At 45.3% G+C, this 21,116-nt stretch overlaps 1 protein-coding gene across 1 annotated transcript; it reads left to right on the top strand.

Annotated features, from left to right (window-relative positions):
• The first annotated feature begins 389 nt into the window (after window positions 1-389).
• LOC135526197 (rho guanine nucleotide exchange factor 37-like) lies at window positions 390-20,007 on the top strand. The gene is made up of 13 exons (XM_064954355.1): window positions 390-830; window positions 3,142-3,536; window positions 4,014-4,143; window positions 5,137-5,284; window positions 5,676-5,875; window positions 6,027-6,157; window positions 6,595-6,699; window positions 7,147-7,260; window positions 7,570-7,887; window positions 8,333-8,461; window positions 10,616-10,811; window positions 11,168-11,379; window positions 16,805-20,007. The coding sequence occupies exons 2-13, from the start codon at window positions 3,153-3,155 to the stop codon at window positions 17,009-17,011; spliced, it is 2,274 nt and encodes a 757-aa protein (XP_064810427.1). The 5' UTR covers window positions 390-830; window positions 3,142-3,152; the 3' UTR covers window positions 17,012-20,007.
• The last annotated feature ends 1,109 nt before the right edge of the window (window positions 20,008-21,116 follow it).

The following is a 21,116-nucleotide window of genomic DNA, read 5'->3' on the forward strand; positions in this document are numbered from 1 at the left end:
TTTAACACATGGGATTATTGCTGTTTCCTGTTGTAAAATTAGCAATGAGTCATCACCTGTCCTTGTTTAACAAGTCATCACAATGATGACTGAACTGTTAATTAATCAATTTACACAGCATTCCTTGGCCCAGTTCCAATGTTATCAACTCGGATCCATTTTCTTTCAATGCTTGTGAGTTCCTTGTTGGGCCTGAAATGTTTGTTAGTTGAATTGTTTCTCTGTAAATAACTGACAAATTGCATCACCCTCAAGACAAACATTTACTGTAAACTCCATATGATTTTGTCTTGTACTCACACATTTCTAAATTCTTACAGGTGGAAAATCTTTACCATTACTTGGGTGGCAATTGGCATTGAATTCCCTTTGATGTTTTCTCACAGGAAACAAAAGCACAATCTGCATGGTGCTGTCTCTCTACTGGCGGGCCAGCCTTTCTTCTTGAATGGGTGCCAGCCAATGAGCTTCCTCCTGAGCAGGCGTCACTCCCTTTTCACCGGCTGCTGCAGTCAATCAGCTTATTCAGCACAGAGAGGATATGTGCTGTGTGTGCTCAGGCCTTTCCACACTGCTACAAGCCTACAACCTCCCTATCTGCCTCCCACTTTACCCCAACAAACATCCCATGCCGCTGACCCTCCCATCCCCCATTCCCCCACAAGCCTCCACTCACACCCAAGCCACAGCTCTGTTAGTGAGTGAGTCAGTGGAGAAAGTTACACCAGTCTCTATGTTGGTGTGTTTGCCAGGCACTCGAAGGCAACAACCGCAGCACAATCCTTTGGCCTGCCAGCCCTGCTGAGTCTGATCCAAGGCCTCTTCTCAAGGTAATATGCTTTAATGGTTGTTTTCTGCTTGGCACTGTCACTGAGAACTTGATATTTTCAGCCTGAGGTGAGATTTTTTGTTGTTGATGTTGGATTATTAAACTAGTAATCCAGAGGCCTGTTTTGTTATGGTGGTGTGTATGTAATGTCTGTATTTCTAACCACCTTTATTAATTAACATTATGACTCATTAGGTAGATCACTTTGTTTTGCTAACTTTTTTATTCAGTGGTGAACCACAGCTAAATCAACATTTTTTTTCAAGTAATTTTGCTGCTGAATCCACTGACTGTCACTCCACACATTTCTAGTCAGTATTCCCATAACATGAATGAGTCAAAGACGGTGCCTATAGTGCCTTCAGAAAGTATTCACACCCCTTGACTTCATCCACATTTTGTTGTGTTACAGCCTGAGTTTATATAGATTAAATTGAGATTTTTTTTGTCACTGGTTTACACACAATACACCATTTATGGCAAGCCTAAAAAAAAAAAAATGTGCTTAAGTTGCATGGACTCACTCTGTGTGCAATAATAGTGTTTAACATGATTTTTGGATGACTACCTCATCTCTACCCCACACATACAATTATCTGTAAGGTACCTCAGTCGAGCAGTGAATTTCAAACACAGATTCAACCTCAGACCAGGTAGGTTTTTCCAATGCCTCACAAAGAAGGGCACCTATTGGCACAGTAGATGGGTTAAAAAAACAGACATTGAATATCCCTTTGAGCATGATGAAGTTAATTACACTTTGGATGGTGTATTAATACAACCAGTCACTTCAAAGATACAGGTGTCCTTCCTAACTCAGTTGCTGGAGAGGAAGGAAACCACTCTGGGATTTCACCATGAGCCCAATGGTGACTAAAACGGTTAGAGTTTAATGGCTGTGATTAGAGAACTGAGAATGGATCAACAACATTGTAGTTACTCCACAATACTAACCTAATTGACTGAGTGAAAAGGAAGCCCGTACAGAATAAAAAAGTATCCAAAACATGCATCCTGTTTGCAAAAAGGCACGAAAGTAATACTGCTAAAAAATATGGCTAAGCAATTCACTTTTTGTTCAAAATACAAAGTGTTATGTTTGGGACAAATCCAATACAACACATTACTAAGTACTGCTCTCCATATTTTTCAAGCATAGTGGTGGCTGGATCATGTTATGGGTATGATTGTAACCGGTAAAGGAAATGTAATCTCCTTCACCACTCCAACATCAACATATTATGTGAAAATGTCACATCTGTTGTTTTTTTTTTGTAAAAAGAAGTGTAAGAAAGCTGTTTACAATGGCATCCACCAATTAATAGGCAATGCCTATGCACACCGATGTCATTGGAAACACTACAAAACTTTGAAACGTGCCATTTTCACATGTTTACGTTGGGGTGGTGCTGGAGATGATTTAAGTTAAAAAATTGGTGACATTTACCTTTAAGGACTGGGGAGATCATTGGGATAAAAAATGTATGGAATGGAGCTAAGCACAGACACATTCCTAGAGGAGAACCTGGTTCAGTCTGCTTTCCACCAGACATTGGGAGTTGAATTCACCTTTCAGTAGGACAATAACCTAAAACACAAGGCCAAGTGTATGCTGGAGTTGCTTACCAATACGACAGTGAATATTACTGACCGAGTTACAGTTTTGACTGAAATCTACTTGAAAATCTATGGCACGCCCTTGGAAAGGGTTGTCTAGCAATGATCAGTGACCAATTTGACAGAGCTTGAACATTTTGAAAAGAATAATGGGCAAATGTTGCACAATCCAGGTGTGGAAAGCTCTTAGAGACTTACCCAGAACGACTCACAGCAGTAATCGCTGCTAAAGGTGATTCTTCAAATTATTGACTCTGGGTTGAGTACCTAAATTTGATATATTTTTTTAATACATTTCAAACACTTCTAAAAACATGTTTTCACTTTCTCATTATGTGGCATTGTGTGTAGATGGGTGATTAAAAACAACAACAATTTAATCCATTTTGAATTCAGGCTTTAACACAACAATGTGGAATAAGTCAAGGGGTTTGAATACTTTCTCAAGGCACTGTAAACCTGATTACATTGATTGATTGAAATCTGCTCAAAATGGAAATTGCTTTAGCAGCAACAGCTTTGTAAAAACAGGACCATGTTGTGCGAACACATGGTGTTCCAGCTCAAAGGGCAGGAAACAATGCAGAGTATAAGCCATTCAGACCCACTATAATAGCCCTGCCACTGGCTGCTACTACTGGGTGGGATGTAGACCTCAGGCCCCACATGGAGCTAACCCCCTATTTCTCTGACAGACAGCCTCAGCATGGAAAGCCCAGTGAGGGCTGCGCCAGCTACCCCAACCCTGGCTCCCCGAAACCATACTCCTTCTCTAAGTCCCAGAGCTGAGGCCAACGAGAAGAGGTCGGAGGTGAGCGAGGGAACAGCGGATGAGTGTGAGGCAGTGGACACAGAGGGGGACCCTATATGTCTCTCGCTGTTATCAAAGATGACTGTGTTTGTGGAGGCGCCAGCAGAGGATGCATCAGAGAAGGCTGTGGCTGAGGAGGCTGCAGCCAAGGAGAGGGCTGAGAGAGAGGCTCAGAGGCAGCTCCTGGCCACAGAGGAGCTGGTCTACACCGAGAGGAACTACCTGAGACTCCTCCAGGTCTGCACCTGCACCATCAGGAGCAACCTGCAGAAACTACAGGTACTTCTACTGCACCACTGCACAGGGCTAGGAGTTTCCTGACCATGTGACTTGACCGGGGAAAACTATGGACCCTATTGGGTCTAAAGTCAATAAACCATTCCTTAGAGATTTGTCATCTTGAAGCACCATGCTTTATTTCCTTTCCTGTCTCTGAAGGTATTTAAATTTCCATATCATCGAATGTATTTGAATAAAAGGCTGTGCTTAAAATGAGTCTCGTAAAAACAGGATGAAATCACATTTTATGGGCTGGAAGTCAATCCTGTCTATGCATCAGCCAGTGGTAATGATGAGGAGGGCGACTGTTGGTGGACGGACGGAAAGAGGGAGGAGGATGCAGAGGGTGAGAGACAGGGAGGAGAAGGGATAGAAAGGTGGATCGGAGGAGGAGGTAGAGTAGTGGTGGGTGAATGATTCCCTTTGTGGAGAAGTAAAGTCATTATGATAAATGGTGTACCATCCTCCCCACCACAGCCTCAGCTGCCTGACCTGGACAGCATGTTCCTGTACATAGAGGATGTGATTGATGTGTCGGGACGCCTCCTCAGCCTCCTGGACCAGAAGCAGGTCACGCCCCATGATCCTCTCTTCCTGGAGACCCTGTGTAAGTAGCAACAATACAGTAATAATAATAATATATGCCATTTAGCAGATTATTTTATCAAAATCATTTACTAATGGGTGGCCATGGGAATTGAACCCACATTCCTGGCATTGCAAGCACCATGCTCTACCAACTGAGCCATACAGGAGCAGTACTGCAGGACTGTTACCATGGCGGTCTACCTTCACACCTCAAACATACACTATCACACCTAGTGATTCTAACTCACAGGTACTTAGTAACATATTCACACCTGCACCACCCCACCTACTAATTCTATGGGGCTATTCAAGAATAGGCTCACGTCAACCACCTCTGTTTCACAGGTCTATTGGTACCAATTTGTAAGTCGCTCTGGATAAGAGCGTCTGCTAAATGACTTAAATGTAATGTAAATGTACCAGCTGCTTCTCATTATGTGTACTACATACCTGCGTGTATTAAAAGCCTATTAGCACATTTCCCGCCATGGTGTTGCAAACCAAACACTTCGTACAGTACACTTTGCAGTCAAGCTGCTTGGAGAGGTCAGCAAAATAATGGGAAAAACAAACTCCCTCTCTCTGTTGCGACCTTGTTTGCCCTTTCTATATTTCAATGTGGAGTAAACAAGAGTGCCGGCGTGTCAGAGTTCCTTTTTTCCATTATTTAGTTGACCTCGCTCAGCAGCTGGACGGCTAGGTGTTCAAACATTCGTCTCTTCTGCAGAGCTCTAACCTGCAAGAATGGTTAGAGAGAGACAAATATACACTGAGTGGAGAAAACATTTCTAGGTGAAAGCTATGCTCCCTTTATTATCACTTGTTAAATCTCTGCATTATTGGGAAAGGGCTCGTAAGTAAGCATTTCACGGGAAAGTCTCCACCTGTTGTATTCGGAGCATGTGACAAATCACCTTAGCAACGCTCCATGGGGACGGATGAAGGACCTGCATGGGAGGCATAAATGTACATTAATGTCACATCATAAATACTTGATTCATATACCCTTCAGGTGACGCCTTCCTCAGTCTATCAACAGACATTGAGTCGGCTTACAAGGAGTACCTGTCCAACTACAACAACGTCACAGCGTTAGAGAACAGCTACAAACAGAAAGAATCCCTGTGGACTGAGATGGTGAAAGTCATCAAGTCCTCAGCGTACGTTTATCTCTCTCTCTCTCTGCATTTCTGTTCCTATCCTGGCCCCAAATCTATGGTCGTTTTCATGCCAAACACCCAATAGGGCATATAGCACAAACCCATCTGGGTCCAGGCTAACTTTGACCTTTTTGTCACAATGTCCATCCTTCAGTATTGTCACAGTATATGTGTTGATACAGGCCAGAGGTGAATGTACGTACCTTTGTCTCACTTTCTGCATTCCTGTTCGTACCATACATCGTCTCTATCGTCCAATTGAAATACAATACTGAAATTGCCCTTAATATCACACCCCATTTAAAAAATAAAAAAAAGTTTTACGATGTCAAAATACAGCGTTCTCACATTTACAAATCTAGAAAAGACATGTTTAGACTGTTGTGTACAGGCCAGAGGTGAATGCTACCTCTCTGAGCTTCTTCCTGGTGATGCCAGTCCAAAGGATCGCTCGCTACCCTCTTATCCTCCAGACCATCATGAAACATACAGACCCTGGGCACCCGGCCTACTCTCTCCTGGAGCAGACTGCCCACGCCGCCGTAGCCATCAACTGCAGGATCAATGAGTACAAACGCTTCCGAGAAGTTGGTGAGGACATATGCTGGCTATTACGTTCATGTAATCAAATCCTATGTTTGGTTTTACTATTCAGACCAAGGATATTGATAGATTGTGGGCGTTGCCTTCACTTTTTTTTTCCTGAACACCCATATTAGAATTTCTTGTCTTCTCATCACAGCCGACAAATACAAGAAGACGGAAACCTTGACGATAAGGGATAAGATAAATCGTCTGAATAGCCACAGCATCGCAAAGAAGACTGCCAGACTGAGTCAGTTCATCAAGCATGAGACGGGGATTTCACCAAAGGTAAGGCACTTTCCGTACCTGTTCCTGATGTTATTCACTCAGCCATAAAATGAAGCTACACGCCCTTCTTCAGCACCTTTAGGTTAATAATTAAACATAGGGAATGGGAAAAGCTGTTTAGATAACATATGACATGACCAGTGTTTACTTCTTAAAAGGTCTCGCTGTATTCAAACCTTGATTCACACCTCCGGGGAGCATTTATTACATAACTATGTCGAGAGTAGTTGAATACAATGACACGTGCTATGTTGGTGGCGTGTCACATGGTTATGATTATTCCCTTGCGGACATTTCTAGACATATTATTCATCAAGTCACAAACTGAAGCTCTGGGGGTCTCTTTTTATCAATGGATGGGAGAACATTCTTATTTAAATCTCTGTAAAAATGTATTGAATTTGCTGTGTTAATAACTTCCCTCGGTTCAATTTCAGTTGGTTGATGAGGAGTTTGATGCCTTGGAGGGCTTTTTCTATCTCCTTGAAAATGGTATCGCCGTGCTACATGAAAATGTGGAGACGTATCTCAGCCATCTGCAGGTGAGCTTTTGTAGACCCGATCCCTTTGCCGTGGAGACCATCACCATGACAGCATTGGAATCACGTTGTTTACACCTGACTTTCTACTCAACATACAATTAGTGCCCAATCCCTTTAGATTCACTTATAGCTTGACATTCTCTTCTCACTAAATAATGAGCACGGTTGGATCGTTAATCCTCCTCACCAGCTGTCAACTACAACTACTTGGCTCATGTTTCAGTGGTGAGCATTTGAAAATGTAAAGATGTTGTAAGAAAATCTGTGTTAAGTTTTCAGCTCCCTTCACATTGCCGCACCTATTTGAATGCAGAGTCTCCCCACTGTCAAGCAGCCGCTGCCTGTCATAAACCATGCATTTCTGACGACTACCTCAGTTTTCTGTTTGCGTTTCCTGTGTCTAGATATAGTTTATGTGGCATCTTTTCTTCCATCGTTCTATTACAGAGATTCCTTAGCTGTCGACCGGAGGAGTTTGACCTTGACATGGACGGCGAGAAGCCTGCTATATGCTACAAGGAAATCACAGCAGCATTGAGACAATGGATACTTCCTACATTTGTGAGTCAAGCCAAAGTACCACTTTGTTATGCATGCTACAACAATGGGCATCGGAATATGTTGGCTGGGAGGTCAGACCATTTTTATTGAATTGCGCCCATGGTCGTGTTTCACTTTCCCACTGCCCTCCCCCACTCCTCTATCCATCGCCCTCCCCCACTCCTCTATCCATCGCCCTCCTCTATCCATCGCCCTCCTCTATCCATCGCCCTCCTCTATCCATCGCCCTCATCTATCCATCGCCCTCCCCCACTCCTCTATTCCCTAATATTTCCCTCTTCCTCTCCCCATCCCCCACTCAACATCCAGGAGAAGAGGATGAGGACGTTGGTCCACAAGCCCCTCTGTGCCCTTCGAGAACTGCTGGTGGGGCCTCGTAACCTGATCCGTAAGCGCCTGGACAAGCTGCTTGACTACGAGCTGATCGAAGAGAAGCCCAGTCTGAGCTACGATGAGCAGGCGGTGGCTAACACCTATAAGACCATCAACACGTTGCTCCTCAACGAGCTGCCCCAGTTCAATGGCCTGGCCCTCACCCTGCTCTGGGGCATGCTGGGGGCCTTCAGCTGCCTGCACAAGGACCTGGCTGCAGACATGGAGCAGCTCTTCCAGGGCTTTGCCCAACAGGTGGGTTAGTAGGTACACCACAGTCACTGTAGAAGGGTTTAGAGGGGGGAGCAAGATACACTTTAGTATAGGGTGTCTGTGGACGACCAATGCTGACCATTGCAATTGACCATTTCAGCCAGTGAATCTGCTGTCCGTTGTTTATACACCGAACAAAAATATAAAAGCAACATGTGAAGTGTTGGTCTCATGTTTCATGAGCTGAAATAAAAGATCCCAGAAATGTTCTAGATGCACAGAAAGCGTATTTCTCTCAAATGGTGTGCACAAAATAGTTTACGTCCCTGTTAGTGAGCATTTCTCCGTTGCCAAGATAAGCATGTTGTGTTGCAGTTTTCTTGTCACTTGTGATAGGTATAGTCCTCACTAATCAAAGGCCAGAGATGCAGCTGAAGTTGAACTTGACTATCTTTCTAAACTTGTTTTGTCTGACCTCTCTTTGCAGCTCCCTCACAGTTCCCTGGAGCCAAATGCATTCTGGGAGTGGGCAGAGTGTTCGGTATTGGAGGGTGCGAGGATGCTGGAGACTCTGTGTCGGAATGTGGAGGACCAACTCAATGCTCCCATTGTCCAGGTCAGTCCCAACAGAAGCTGCACTATAATCTGTTGTTTGGTTGGTGGTGATGTGACTTGTTGCCGGGGAACATCGCCAGGGACAGTGCGTGTATACATCCACAGCCTCACGCAGCAGGACGATTCATACTAGACCCATTCACTGTAAATGTTCTTATTATCTGAACCCATCATGTGTTTGGAATAACCCGAATTGGATCAGGATGGTGATTTATATTAGCCTTAGAGTTGTGGTGTTACCTGTTGAGTAATCTCTCGTGGACAGACGGGCGACTAACCAAATTGTGCAGTATTTTAGTTCCGAGATGACCTGTTTACCTGTTGAAGGTTCTGAGGAAGGTGTGCTGCCTGAGGGGACAGTACTGTAACTAAGCATAAGGCATTTGTCAAAACTAACACACTAGGACATGTCACGTTCACAAAACACACACTTTCTGTTCAACATGCATAAATGGCAAACTGGAAATTCCATTACCTTTCCTCCCCAGTGAGAACAGAAAGCGCCATTCATTTTGCTTAGTCATAATGCAGTAATAACTTCACTCCAGCTAACGCGTGGCTCATATCATCACCACTACGCATTACTTTAAGTGATGAGAATGTGAAGGAGAAAGAGGAGAGAGAAAGGGTCTGGTTTCATGTCTCAGACTAATCTAGACCTCTCACACAGCCCATATTTTATGTCTTTATGTCTGCAGTGTGAGCAGCCCTCAGAACAGATGGGCCCTGGTCAAAAGTAGTGCACTACATCGGAAATAGGGTGCTATTTAGTATGATAGTAATGAGACTCAGCCTGTCAGATCTACTGGCATACATGACAGCAGTAGTGAGGATGGGTAGCTCATTTGTGGCTGGCGATGGCTCTCACTTACAGGCACCATTTCTACAGCACTAGAAAGACATGGGATCACTTCATTAGCTGCTCTTAGGCGAGATAGTAAAGCCATAAACCTTACAAGTCACCCCGGGGCAAGCTAAGCAGGTGAACAAACACCAGTGTTAATGAGTGCTCACTCTTAATACACACGGGGTGTACAAAACATAGACCAGAGGGTTGGCACACGTGTTCCTGGAGTGCTACAGGTACTGCACAATTTTGTTCCAACTAGTCACAACACCTGACCAGCTAATTGATCAGTTCAATGATTGCCTAAATTCCACACACCTGGTCTTCCAGGTTGGTTAAATGAAAAACATCAAGTTTGCCTACCCCTGACATACTGACCAGGTGAAAGCTATAATCCCTAATTGATGCCCATTGTTAAATCCACTTCAATCAGTGTCGATGAAGGGAAGGAGACCGGTTAAAGAAGGATTTTTAGGCCTCGAGACATGGATTGTGTGTGTGCCTTTCAGAAGGTGAATGGGGCAAGAAAATATGTTTAAGTGCCTTTGAATGGGGTATGGTAGTAGGTGCCAGGCGCACCAGTTTGAGTGAGTCAAGAACTGCAATGCTGCTGTGCTTTTCACGCTTGACAGTTTACCGTGTGTATCAAGAATGGTCCCACCACCCAAAAGACATCCAGCCAACTTAACACAACTGTGGGAAGGATTGGAGACAAAATGGGCCAGCATCCGTGTGGAACACTTTTGAGACCTTGTAGAGTCCATTCCCCGACAAATTCAGGCTGTTCAGAGGGCAAAAGGGGGTGCAACTGAATATTAAGGTGTTCCTAATGTTTCGTACACTACATCTACTGCTGTAATATTGTTAGTATGTCTTCATCAGGTGTGTATATAGATTGCATTAGGATGACAGTGCTATTGGATTTGTTACGACATTTCTTGATTTCTTTGTGTGTGATTATTTGTGTATTTGTTTGACATTTTACTGCGTCATTAGGAGATGGTAACGTAAGCATTTCACTGCATCCGCTATAACATCTTCTAAACTTCGTACACGACCAATACACTTTTATTTGATGCTGCTAACTAGTTGAACTACTGTATGTTGCTTGATTGCTGCATAACTATGTTCCTGATCGTACAGCATCGGTTCATTAGGGCACAACGTTTCAACTCTTTGCAACGGAAAGTGAAAACGTAGCATTTTATTATTGGATAAATCCAGGTAGTCTCCCTGTTTCAGTCAGTTCCCTTCTGTTTGGTACGTAAATGAGCACGCCCCTGTTCTGTTCATTTTGTGTCCTCCCAGCCTCTCAGCCCTGTGTCTCAGAAGTGTCTGAAGGTCCTGACAGACAAGCACGGCTCAGGCAAGATCTACCAGCTGACGGGTCATGTGGTGGGGACTAGAGACCTGGACCTGAGCCTGAACAGAGGAGCGCTGGTGGCCATCATCAGTGAGATGGACTCACGGGGGGACAGGCGCCGCTGGCTGGTCGACGCAGGGGGTAAGACCTCCAGGATATCTCACCTTTTCACTTGAGGGGATGATCTTTTAAAATAACACACTGCTTCACATTCTAAAGGAAAGTCGGTGCTTTAGTTAGTCAATGTGTTGAGTTGTCTTTCAATGTAGCAGTGAATACCAAACTGGAATTCTGGTTCAGTCACCACCAGTTAGTGGAGACATCTCATGGTTGTTTACTGTTACTGCTGGCTGTGTACTCATAGAATTAAACACTTACTATCTATCAAATCGATTAGATCAGTTATTGAACAATATGTGGTTTTTAACGTATCTTATTACAGTATAAAATTGATAAACTCATGTTTTATGATCATCTATTACACAATCTGTGTTTAGGTCCAAGAGGATACGTCCCCTCCTCCAAACTGGTGCGTTACCACCAGGTGACCATGGACCCTCCCCCGTCCCCACATCTGACAGTCACTACCATGGATTGTGCTGGAGGTGTCAGGCGACACTCCTACACCCCTGACGTCGGGCGACACTCCTTCTCCCCTGATACACCCCAACCCGTGAGGACTCTGTCGATGACCATGCCCTGCTTCCAGGTAAGTGACACTCCCTGGTAAAGTTTCCCCTTGGTACAGATCTAGGATCAGTGTCCCCAATCCTAATCTTAAAGGGATAGTTCACCCAAATTACAAAATGACTTATTGGTTTCCTTACCCTGTAAGCAGTCTATAGACTAGATGACAGCAATCCATGCTTTGTTTTTTTTTCCTCCCCTGGCACTGTTTAACGTTTTAGCATTTGTGGCACAAATCCCATTCAAGTCATTGGACCGATATTAGCATGTTCAAAACATCTAAGTGTTTCACCAAGACGTGGCTGAACGACGATACGGACAATATAGAGCTAGCGGGATTTTCCATGCACTGGCAGAACAGAGACGCTACCTCTGGTAAGACGAGGGGTGGGGTGTATATGTGTTTTTGTCAATAACAGCTGGTGCGCGATGTCTAATATTAAAGAAGTCTCGAGGTATTGCTCGCCTGAGGTAGTGTGGTCTACAGCTTATCATAAGGTACTCTATCTGCCAAGACTTCTCATCTATATTATTCACAGCCGTCTATTTACCACCACAGAACGAAGCTGGCACTAAGACTGCTCTCAACCAACTGTATAAGGCCATAAGCAAAGAAGAAAATGCTCACCCAGAAGCAGCGCTCCTAGTGGCAGGATCTTTAATGTAGGCAAACTTAAATCCGTTTCACCTCATTTTTACCAGCATGTCACATGTGCAACCAGAGAGAAATAAAAATCCTAGACCACCTTTACTCCACACACACAAATGCATACAAAGCTCTCCCCCGCCCTCCATTTGTTAAATGTGACCATAATTCTATCTGCCTGATTCCTGCTTACAAGCAAAAACTAAAGCAGGAAGTACCAGTGACTCGCTCAATACGGAAGAGGTCAGATGGCACGGATGCTACGCTACAGGACTGTTTCGCTAGCACAGACTGGAAAATGTTCTGGGATTCATCCAATGGCTTTGAGGAATACACCACCTCAGTCATCGGCTTCATCAATAAGTGCATCGACGACGTCGTCCCCACAGTGACTGTACATACATATCCCAACCAGAAGCCATGGATTACAGGCAACATCCGCATCTAGCTAATGGCTACAGCTGCCGCTTTCAAGGAGCGGGAGACTAATGCCGGACGTTTATAAGAAATCCCGCTTTGCCCTCAGACGAACCATCAAACAAGCAAAGCGTCAATACAGGATTAAGATTGAATCCTACTACACCGGCTCTGACACTCGTCGGATGTGGCAGGGCTTGAAAACTATTACGGACTACAAAGGGAAACCCAGACGTGAGCTGCCCAGTGACGCGAGCCTACCAGATGAGCTAAATGCCTTTTTTATGCTCGCTTCAAGGCAAGCAACACTAGATCACCAGCTGTTCTGGATGACTGTGTGATAACACTCTCGGTAGCCGATGTGAACAAAACCTTTAAACAGGTCAACATTCACAAAGCTGCTGGGCCAGACGGATTACCCGGATGTGTGCTCAAAGCATACGCGGACCAACTGTCAAGTGAACCCACCAAGTACAACCCTAAATCTGTAAATATGGGCACCCTCATAGATTTTATCCTGACCAACTTGCCCTCCATATACACCTCTGCTGTTTTCAATCAGGATCTCAGCTATCACTGCCTCATTGCCTGCATCAGTTATGGGTCCGCGGTCAAATAACCACCCCTCGTCACTGTCAAATGCTCCCTAAAACACTTCTGCGGGCAGGCCTTTCTAATCGACCTGGCCCGGGTATCCTGGAAGGATATTGACCTCATCCCGTCAGTTGAGTATGCCTGGTTGTTCTTTAAGTAATTTCCTCACCATCTTAAATAAGCATGCCCCTTTCACAAAATGTAGAACTAAGAACAGATATAGCCCTTGGTTCACTCCAGATCTGACTGGCAATCTGGACCCTCTCTTTGTAAAATTATCCGCCGCCATTGCTGCAACCCCTATTACTAGGCTGTTCAACCTCTCTTTCGTATCATCCGAGATTCATAAAGATTGGAAAGCTGCCGCGATCACCCCCTTCTTCAAAGGGGGAGACACTCTAGACCCAAACTGTTAGACCTACAGTGGGGCAAAAAAGTATTTAGTCAGCCATCAATTGTGCAAGTTCTCCCACTTAAAAAGATGAGAGGCCTGTAATTTTGATCATGGGTATACTTCAACTATGACAGACAAAATTAGATTTTTTTTCTTCTTTCAATCAGTTTATTTGCAAATTATGGTGGAAAATAAGTATTTGGTCACCTACAAACAAGCAAGATTTCTGGCTCTCACAGATCTGTAACTTCTTCTTTAAGAGGCTCCTCTGTCCTCCACTCGTTACCTGTATTAATGGCACCTGTTTGAACTTGTTATCAGTATAAAAGACACCTGTCCACAACCTCAAACAGTCACACTCCAAACTCCACTATGGCCAAGACCAAAGAGCTGTCAAAGGACACCAGAAACAAAATTGTAGACCTGCACCAGGCTGGGAAGACTGAATCTGCAATAGGTAAGCAGCTTAGTTTGAAGAAATCAACTGTGGGAGCAATTATTAGGAAATAGAAGACATAAAAGACCACTGATAATCTCCCTCTATCTTGGGGGCAAGATCTCACCCCGTGGGGTCAAAATGATCACAAGAACGGTGAGCAAAAATCCCAGAACCACACGGGGGGACATAGTGAATGACCTGCAGAGAGCTGGGACCAAAGTAACAAGCCTATCATCAGTAACACACTACGCCGCCAGGCACTCAAATCCTGCAGTACCAGACGTGTCCCCCTGCTTAAGCCAGTACATGTCCAGGCCCGTCTGAAGTTTGCTAGAGAGCAATTGGATGATCCAGACTACAGCTCAGCGTTCAACACCATAGTGCCCATGAAGCTCATCACTCATCACTAAGCTAGGACTCTGGGACTAAATATTTCCCTCTGCAACTGGATCCTGGACTTCCTGTCGGGCCGCCCCCAGGTTGTAAGAGTAGGCAACAACACTTCTGCCACGCTGATCCTTAGCACTGGTGCCCCTCAGGGGTGAGTACTTAGTCCCCTCCCCAGAGAACTGGCAGTGTGGTGCCAGGACAACCTCTCCCTCAATGTGGGCAAGACAAAGGAGCTGATCGTTGACTACAGGAAAAGGTTGGCTGAGCAGGTCCCCATTGACTTCGATGGGGCTATAGTGGAGCGGGTCGAGTTTCAAGTTCCTTGGTGTCCATCACCAACAAACAGTCATGAAGAGGGCACAACAACCTTTCCACCCTCAGGAGACTGAAAAGATTTGGAATGGGTTCCCAGATCCTCAAAAGGTTTTACAGCTGCACCATCGATATCATCCTGACTGGTTGCAACACTGTCTGGTATGGCAACTGCTCGGCATCTGACCGTAAGGCGCTACAGAGGGTAGTGTATACATCACTGGGGCCATGCTTCCTGCCATCCAGGACTAATATAATAGGCAGTGTCAGAGGAAACCCCATAAAATTGTCAGAGACTCCAGTCACCCAAGATATAGACTGTTTTCTCTGCTACCGCAGGCAAGCGGTACCAGAGCGCCAAGTCTAGGATCAAAAGGCTCCTCAACAGCTTCTACCCCCCCCCCCCCAAGCCATAAGACTGTTGAACAATTAATACAACCGCAACCAGACAATTTTAAATTGACCCTCCCTTTTGTACACTGCTGCTACTCGCTGTTTATTATCTATGCATAGTCACCTCACCTACATGTACAAATTACCTCAACTAACCTGTACCCCTGCACACTGACTCGGTACCGGTGCCCCCTGTATATAGCCTTGTTATTCTTATTGTGTTACTTTTTATCGTAACTTTTGATTTTAGTCTACATATTTTCTTAACCAACAGTGCAGTTCAAGAAGAGTTAAGGACTTGTAAGCATTTCACGGTAAAGTCTACATTTGTATTCGGGGCATGTGACAAAGTTTTGATTTGAAGTGATTTTGTTGAGCTTCACAATCAACGTGAGATACTTTTCAGATGATTTGGACATGACATGTGAAACATTTACTCCCATGACTTGAATAGCATTTGTGGCACAAACAAATGATAAAATAGTGTTAGCAGTGTTATAGTGTTAGCATGCTGGAAACATTACAAAAGAGCTGTCAAAGGAGTTACAAAAGAAACAATGCATGGATTGATGTCATTACCTTGTCCAGAGACTTCTTACAGGCTAAGGAAACCAATGTAATTGTGTAACTTGGGTGAACAATCCCTTAACCATAGGTGGGGGGAAAAAATGCTAATCTGAGCCAAGATTAGCATCTAGGGGCAACTTCACACGGGTGAGTGACAAGAGGGCCAGAGCAGTGTGAGGGGTGGGTGGTTTCTGAGTGGCAGGTTGTTAAAGCACATCTGACTACCTGCTCTGCTTTGTGTGTCAGGGAAATGGATGATGGGTGTATGCAATTGGGGTGGGGAGGCAGCATCCCATCAGTCAAACCCTATCAGATGCGTGTGAGGGTTTTTGGTGGAAAACTCCAAATTGGCTGCTTACCCTTGTCAGCAGTGTTGGTACGCAGAGTTCCCCAAACCCTATTCTGAGTGTTTTATTAATTGATTTGTTTTAGCTCTTCAAACATCAGTATACATTGGTTTATACATGGTTACTTGAACTCTGAAGCATTTATTTGGGCTGCAATTTCTGAGGCTGGTAACTAATGAACTTGTCCTCTGCTGCAGAGGTAACTCAGGGTGTTCCTTTCCTGTGGCGGTCCTCATGAGAGCCAGTTTCATCATAGCACTTGATGGTTTTGCGACTGAACTTGAAGAAACTTTCAAAGTTCTTGAAATTTTCCGCATTGACTGACCTTCAAGTCTTAAAGTAATGATGGACTGTTGTTTTTCTTTGCTTATTTGAGCTGTTCTTGCCATAATATGGACTTGGTCTTTTCCCAGATAGGGCTGTATACCACCCCTACCTTGTCACAACACAACTGGCTCAAATGCATTATTAAAAAGAAAGAAATGTCACAAGTTGTAAAAGTGAGTGATTCTCCTCATGACCTTTGGGAGGCATTTATCATACCCTTATAGCCAGCCATCATCATGTACCGCTGGAAGTGTGATCACTAATCATAGGCAGGTGACAATCCCCCTAAGGCTTGAATTCTTCAACTTGGGTGGTCCATTTTGAGTCTGTCATTTCTGTGCCTTTGTGAGCAGAGGAGACTGAAGGTGATTATAAGTCCACTACATTCACAGGCCTCACAGCGGAGCCCTAAACTGCACTTACATGCCCTGCTGATGGCCCAACTTTCTAAAGTCCTGTTGTCCAGAGAAGAGCTGTGTTTACTAATGGCGTTGGCCCGACCACCAGGCTAAAAACAGCAATTAGCCCTGCTAGGCTGCTAGGACATCAACCTCTCTTAGATCACCATGCTCGATAATAAAGCCTTGTTAACTCTGTCTGTCCACCGCGGTATCGTTGCAGGTGTTTGCAGGCTATGACTTCACGGCGAGGAGCAGTCACGAGGTCTCTCTGAGGGCGGGGGAACCAATCCGAGTGCTGGAACCCCACGACAAGAGGGGAAGCCGCGACTGGAGCCTGGTGGAGGTGCGGGAACAGAGGGGTTATGTTCCCTCCAACTACCTGGCAGTGGTGCCTACATCTACGTCGCCCACCACCCCCTACCACTAGGGTTGCCCCGGGCAACCAGCCAGTCCGTGCTAGACGCCACTCAACCATCGCTGCCCACGCACCTCTGCTCAGCAGGAGAAGCACTCTCACTGAAGCCTACATCTACAGGAGGGCGAGAAAGAGATGTGTGTGTGTGTGATGGATTAGATGACAGGTGTGTGTGTGTGTGAAGTGGTGCACCAGGCATTTGCATGTAGAGTGCTCCAAGCCCTCGACTGCAGCACTTATTAGAAGCATGTAAGTGGGAGGCTGCTTCCGTCACCAGGAACCAGGGGTGAAATGCTGCTTTCTCCTACAGAAAATGACTGACTGGCAGGCAGGTAGCAATGCCTCAGCACAGCATGAGGATGAAGGAGAGCAGGCAGTCTGTGGCAAGGGAATTGGTTCTTGTGAATATTTTACCTACCTGACAAAGCTTCTCCACTGAGCGGATCTCTCGCTCAACTGGCGCTGGCAGTTAAACTGATGGACATATGTACACGACCCTGACTCCATTTATGTGATGTACCGCTTTGCACCGTCAACAGTGAATCCGCCACTGACATTGACAGCAATGCAATATATGCTCAGGCAAAATAGTTGTATGATTTCGTAGAAGAAATGAGGTCGGCATACTAAAACATTAATGCTAGATTGATCAAATAAGAAAAGGGGGAGAGTGGATCAGAGAAGTCCTGTTCAAATGAATAGCTGGCTTGATTCCAGATATCAAACGGCAGCAAACATCTGTTATTAAAGCAATTGTATCATTCGGGTTGTTATGGCTTTAATAGCATAGTACTTGTCGTGCTAGCGGCGCCTTCTCATTGGTCCAAATGTCAGAGCAGAGTGAGAAGGCAAGACGTTACCTGCTGCTGCTGCTGTATCTGGGCTGTCTGGTCGAGACGAGGCAGAACTCTGTGTCTTCTCCGAGCTGGCCACAAGGGGGCATACCTCACCAACTCTCACCTAACAGATGGCTTTTGTAGGCTTTAGCTTCATTATCTTTATTATTACCTCAGTCAGTATTGATGTTAAGCTTCTGGTGGATGTTGCACAATCTAAACATGTTCATATCGTAACAGTGTTGTCGTGTATAATTAATTTGACTGTCACGATCTGCTTCATAATATTATCTAATGAGAATGTGTTTGCTCAGTAAGTCTACTGTCAGGGATAATCCTATGCCGTGTTTAAAAAAAAAAAAAGTGTTCTATTTATTTACCCCTAGCAGGCAGAGCCGCACATCAGGCTTTCATGTGTTCTGATGAAATGAGCTATGGAAGATGAAATGACTCAGTATTGCCAAAAACAGTTTGAAAGGGAGCACAGCTCTGCTCTGTTGGTGCAGCAGTGTCATTGTTATGCTGATTGCTGCAGAATAGTCTGTGTGGCCTGGATAATACAGAATTCAAGCTGGGTATACAGCTTTTCAGATATTCACCTCCATTTTACCATGTTGGCTCAGGACAGGATTTGTATGCGGCTCTAAGATGGTGCAGTTTCTGAATTTTAGATGCATTTTAAGGAAAAGCCACATAGACGGTGACCCATTTTTAGAAAGCTATTATAACATAGCTTTCACTAAGCGCGCACCAGAATGGAGGGTAATCAAGTGTAAACGGACGTAAGGGCTTTTAGGGTTGCACTTAACCAAACAATGCTACTGTGTGGCGCGTGCTGTCCTCCATATGACATCTAAACGTGTGTGTGTGGCGTATTCCGCATTTGTGGTTGTCACCTTGATGCTAAGGACGGGTTGTCAACAGGGATTTGATGCAGTGACTCCCTGCAGCTACCGCTATCCCTAGCATGACAGAACCCTACGCAGCTCTAAAAATACACTTTCTCTCATTCAATGGTTCTATAAATAGACTACTGTCATTATAGGATCCCCTATTGGACCCTTGGCCTCCCCCTGCTGGCTACTGTGGAAACAGGTTTTTCTCTTCTTCCTCTGGGTGGTAAATCCCAAAACAGCAACTGTTAAACTACCTCCCTGCATGGCTCCAGGGCTGCTCTTGGCTTAAAATCCATAGGGGAGTATACAGACAACAATTAGGTTGGTTGTTGTCTCTGTCTTTGAGAATTGGGCTCCTGACTAGGAGGGTAATCCAGTGCTTTGCAGGCAGGGCTGAGACGAGGCGTCCATGTTTCTGTCAGCCTCCAGTCAGTGTAGATCAGCTGCTCCACTGTAACACTGTCTGCTTATCTGGCTGCAGCCTCAGATTTACGTGCTGGGCTGAAATTATTGTCCATTTTTAGGGGGTCACTGTGGCCGTCAAGGGAAAGTGCATCTGGGTGCCGGGGGGGGTATTTTTTTTTTCCCGAGAGTCTCTCCCTCCGCCACCTCCCCTGACTTGTGAAGAAGTGTTGAAGCGCAGTGTGTAACGGGGGCTGACCCGTCAAAGCCGCACTGGGCTTGGCCACAGAAATAGCAGCAGTGTGGGCTTGTCCTGGTTGTTTTAAGCCAGGGCTGTATTTGGGAACCGTCTGGCACCGCCCCTGATGCCTTAGCTTGGCTTCTTTTAGGCCCTGTCTCTGGCAAAACCAATTTAGTTTTAACAATGGTTCATCCCCTTTGCTGCTAGACTAGAATGGGACATTTTCCCTTGGCTTGTAGCTAATGACTGGGGGTTTAGAAGATAGTGGTGAAACTGAGGCGTGGACGGTGCAGGGTACGGCAAGGCAGGGAGGCATGTGACACTGCAGCCATGCAGCAAAATTCTCCTGAGGCTCCCCTTGGGGAGCTGAGGATGGAGCCACTGACATGGCCCAATCGCCATGTGTGTCAGTGAGAGCGTGTGAGTGAGCCACGGCAGTCAAGCTTAACAGATCTCCTTGTCGTCAGGAGAATTGACTTGGCTGTTCCTAATTCCAGGACATCGGCTGTTTTCTGCTTTCTCCTTCATGCTTCCAGCCCTTCTTTGAATAAGACATACAGAGAGACAGAAGACCGATACACAGTGCATTCGGAAAGTATTCAGACTCCTTGACTTGTTCCACATTTTATTACATTACAGACTTATTCTAAAAAAAATTTTTTTGTTTTTTCCCCCCCTCATCAATCTACACGCAAAAATGCAATCCATTTTAGAATAAGGCTGTAATGTAACAAAATGTGGAACAAGTCAAGGAGTCTGAATACTTTCCGAATGCACTGTACACTGACATAAGAGATACAATTCACGTTTCCCTTCAACTGGATATCATTCCATTCATAATTCTCCCACACACTGACTTGAAACTGAATTCTATATATCCTTTCCATTTGAAGGAAGTTGTGTGGCCTGCAATAGACTAGCGTCCTGTCCAGGGAGTGCATTTGTACCTCAAGCTGCCTCACGCTCCAGAAACAGGAGACCGAACGGCCAATAGGACAGGAGCCTGTCTCGAACAGGGCTACTTACTTATGTGGCCTTCATAAAGGAATTGCTTTGATGTTCTGTAACTGGATACTTTTGAAACATTATTTGTAACCAAAGAGTATTCTAGGATTGTTTACATGTTGATCTCATCTGTGCTGTGTCGGGCAGTGCCCTTTCCATTGGCCCCTTAGTACAAAATAGACTGGACGTTCCTTTTGGGTCCTGGGGCCCATTCAGACTGAGGGAGGAGCAATTAGTGGGGGTAAGGGGTGATTGGGGTAGAGTGAGAGGCTGCGTTGGGGCCTCTGTGAGGATTCTAACTGGAGGGGGACTGCGTTGACCATAGACTGTTCTAACCCATCATAGACTGTTCTAACCCCCTCCCTTCTTACTTTTCCTGAAATGATGACGTTGCTTTGTCTTTTTCTCTCGTTCACTATGCTCGAAATGTGGCATCGAGACGCCCCGTTTTTTCTTTTGTTTCTGTTTGAACCCTTTGACGTACAGCCATGGGCTGGCTACTGGCTCGTATGGTGGGCTGGCTACTGGCTCGTATGGTGGGGCTGGCTACTGGCTCGTATGGTGGGGCTGGCTACTGGCTCGTATGGTGGGGCTGGCTACTGGCTCGTATGGTGGGGCTGGCTACTGGCTCGCATGGTGGGGCTGGCTACTGGCTCGCATGGTGGGGCTGGCTACTGGCTCGTATGGTGGGGCTGGCTACTGGCTCGCATGGTGGGGCTGGCTACTGGCTCGCATGG

The sequence above is a fragment of the Oncorhynchus masou genome, chromosome 32, assembly GCF_036934945.1.
Source record: "Oncorhynchus masou masou isolate Uvic2021 chromosome 32, UVic_Omas_1.1, whole genome shotgun sequence".
NCBI classification, from domain to species: Eukaryota; Metazoa; Chordata; class Actinopteri; order Salmoniformes; family Salmonidae; genus Oncorhynchus; species Oncorhynchus masou.

Bases quoted from the DNA above. Each gene is read 5' to 3' on its own strand.
- LOC135526197 (XM_064954355.1), top strand. From the start codon at position 3,153: ATGGAAAGCCCAGTGAGGGCTGCGCCAGCTACCCCAACCCTGGCTCCC. The intron at 6,700-7,146 runs GTGAGCTTTTGT...GTTCTATTACAG, and splicing joins CGTATCTCAGCCATCTGCAG to AGATTCCTTAGCTGTCGACC. The intron at 11,380-16,804 runs GTAAGTGACACT...GTATCGTTGCAG, and splicing joins TGACCATGCCCTGCTTCCAG to GTGTTTGCAGGCTATGACTT.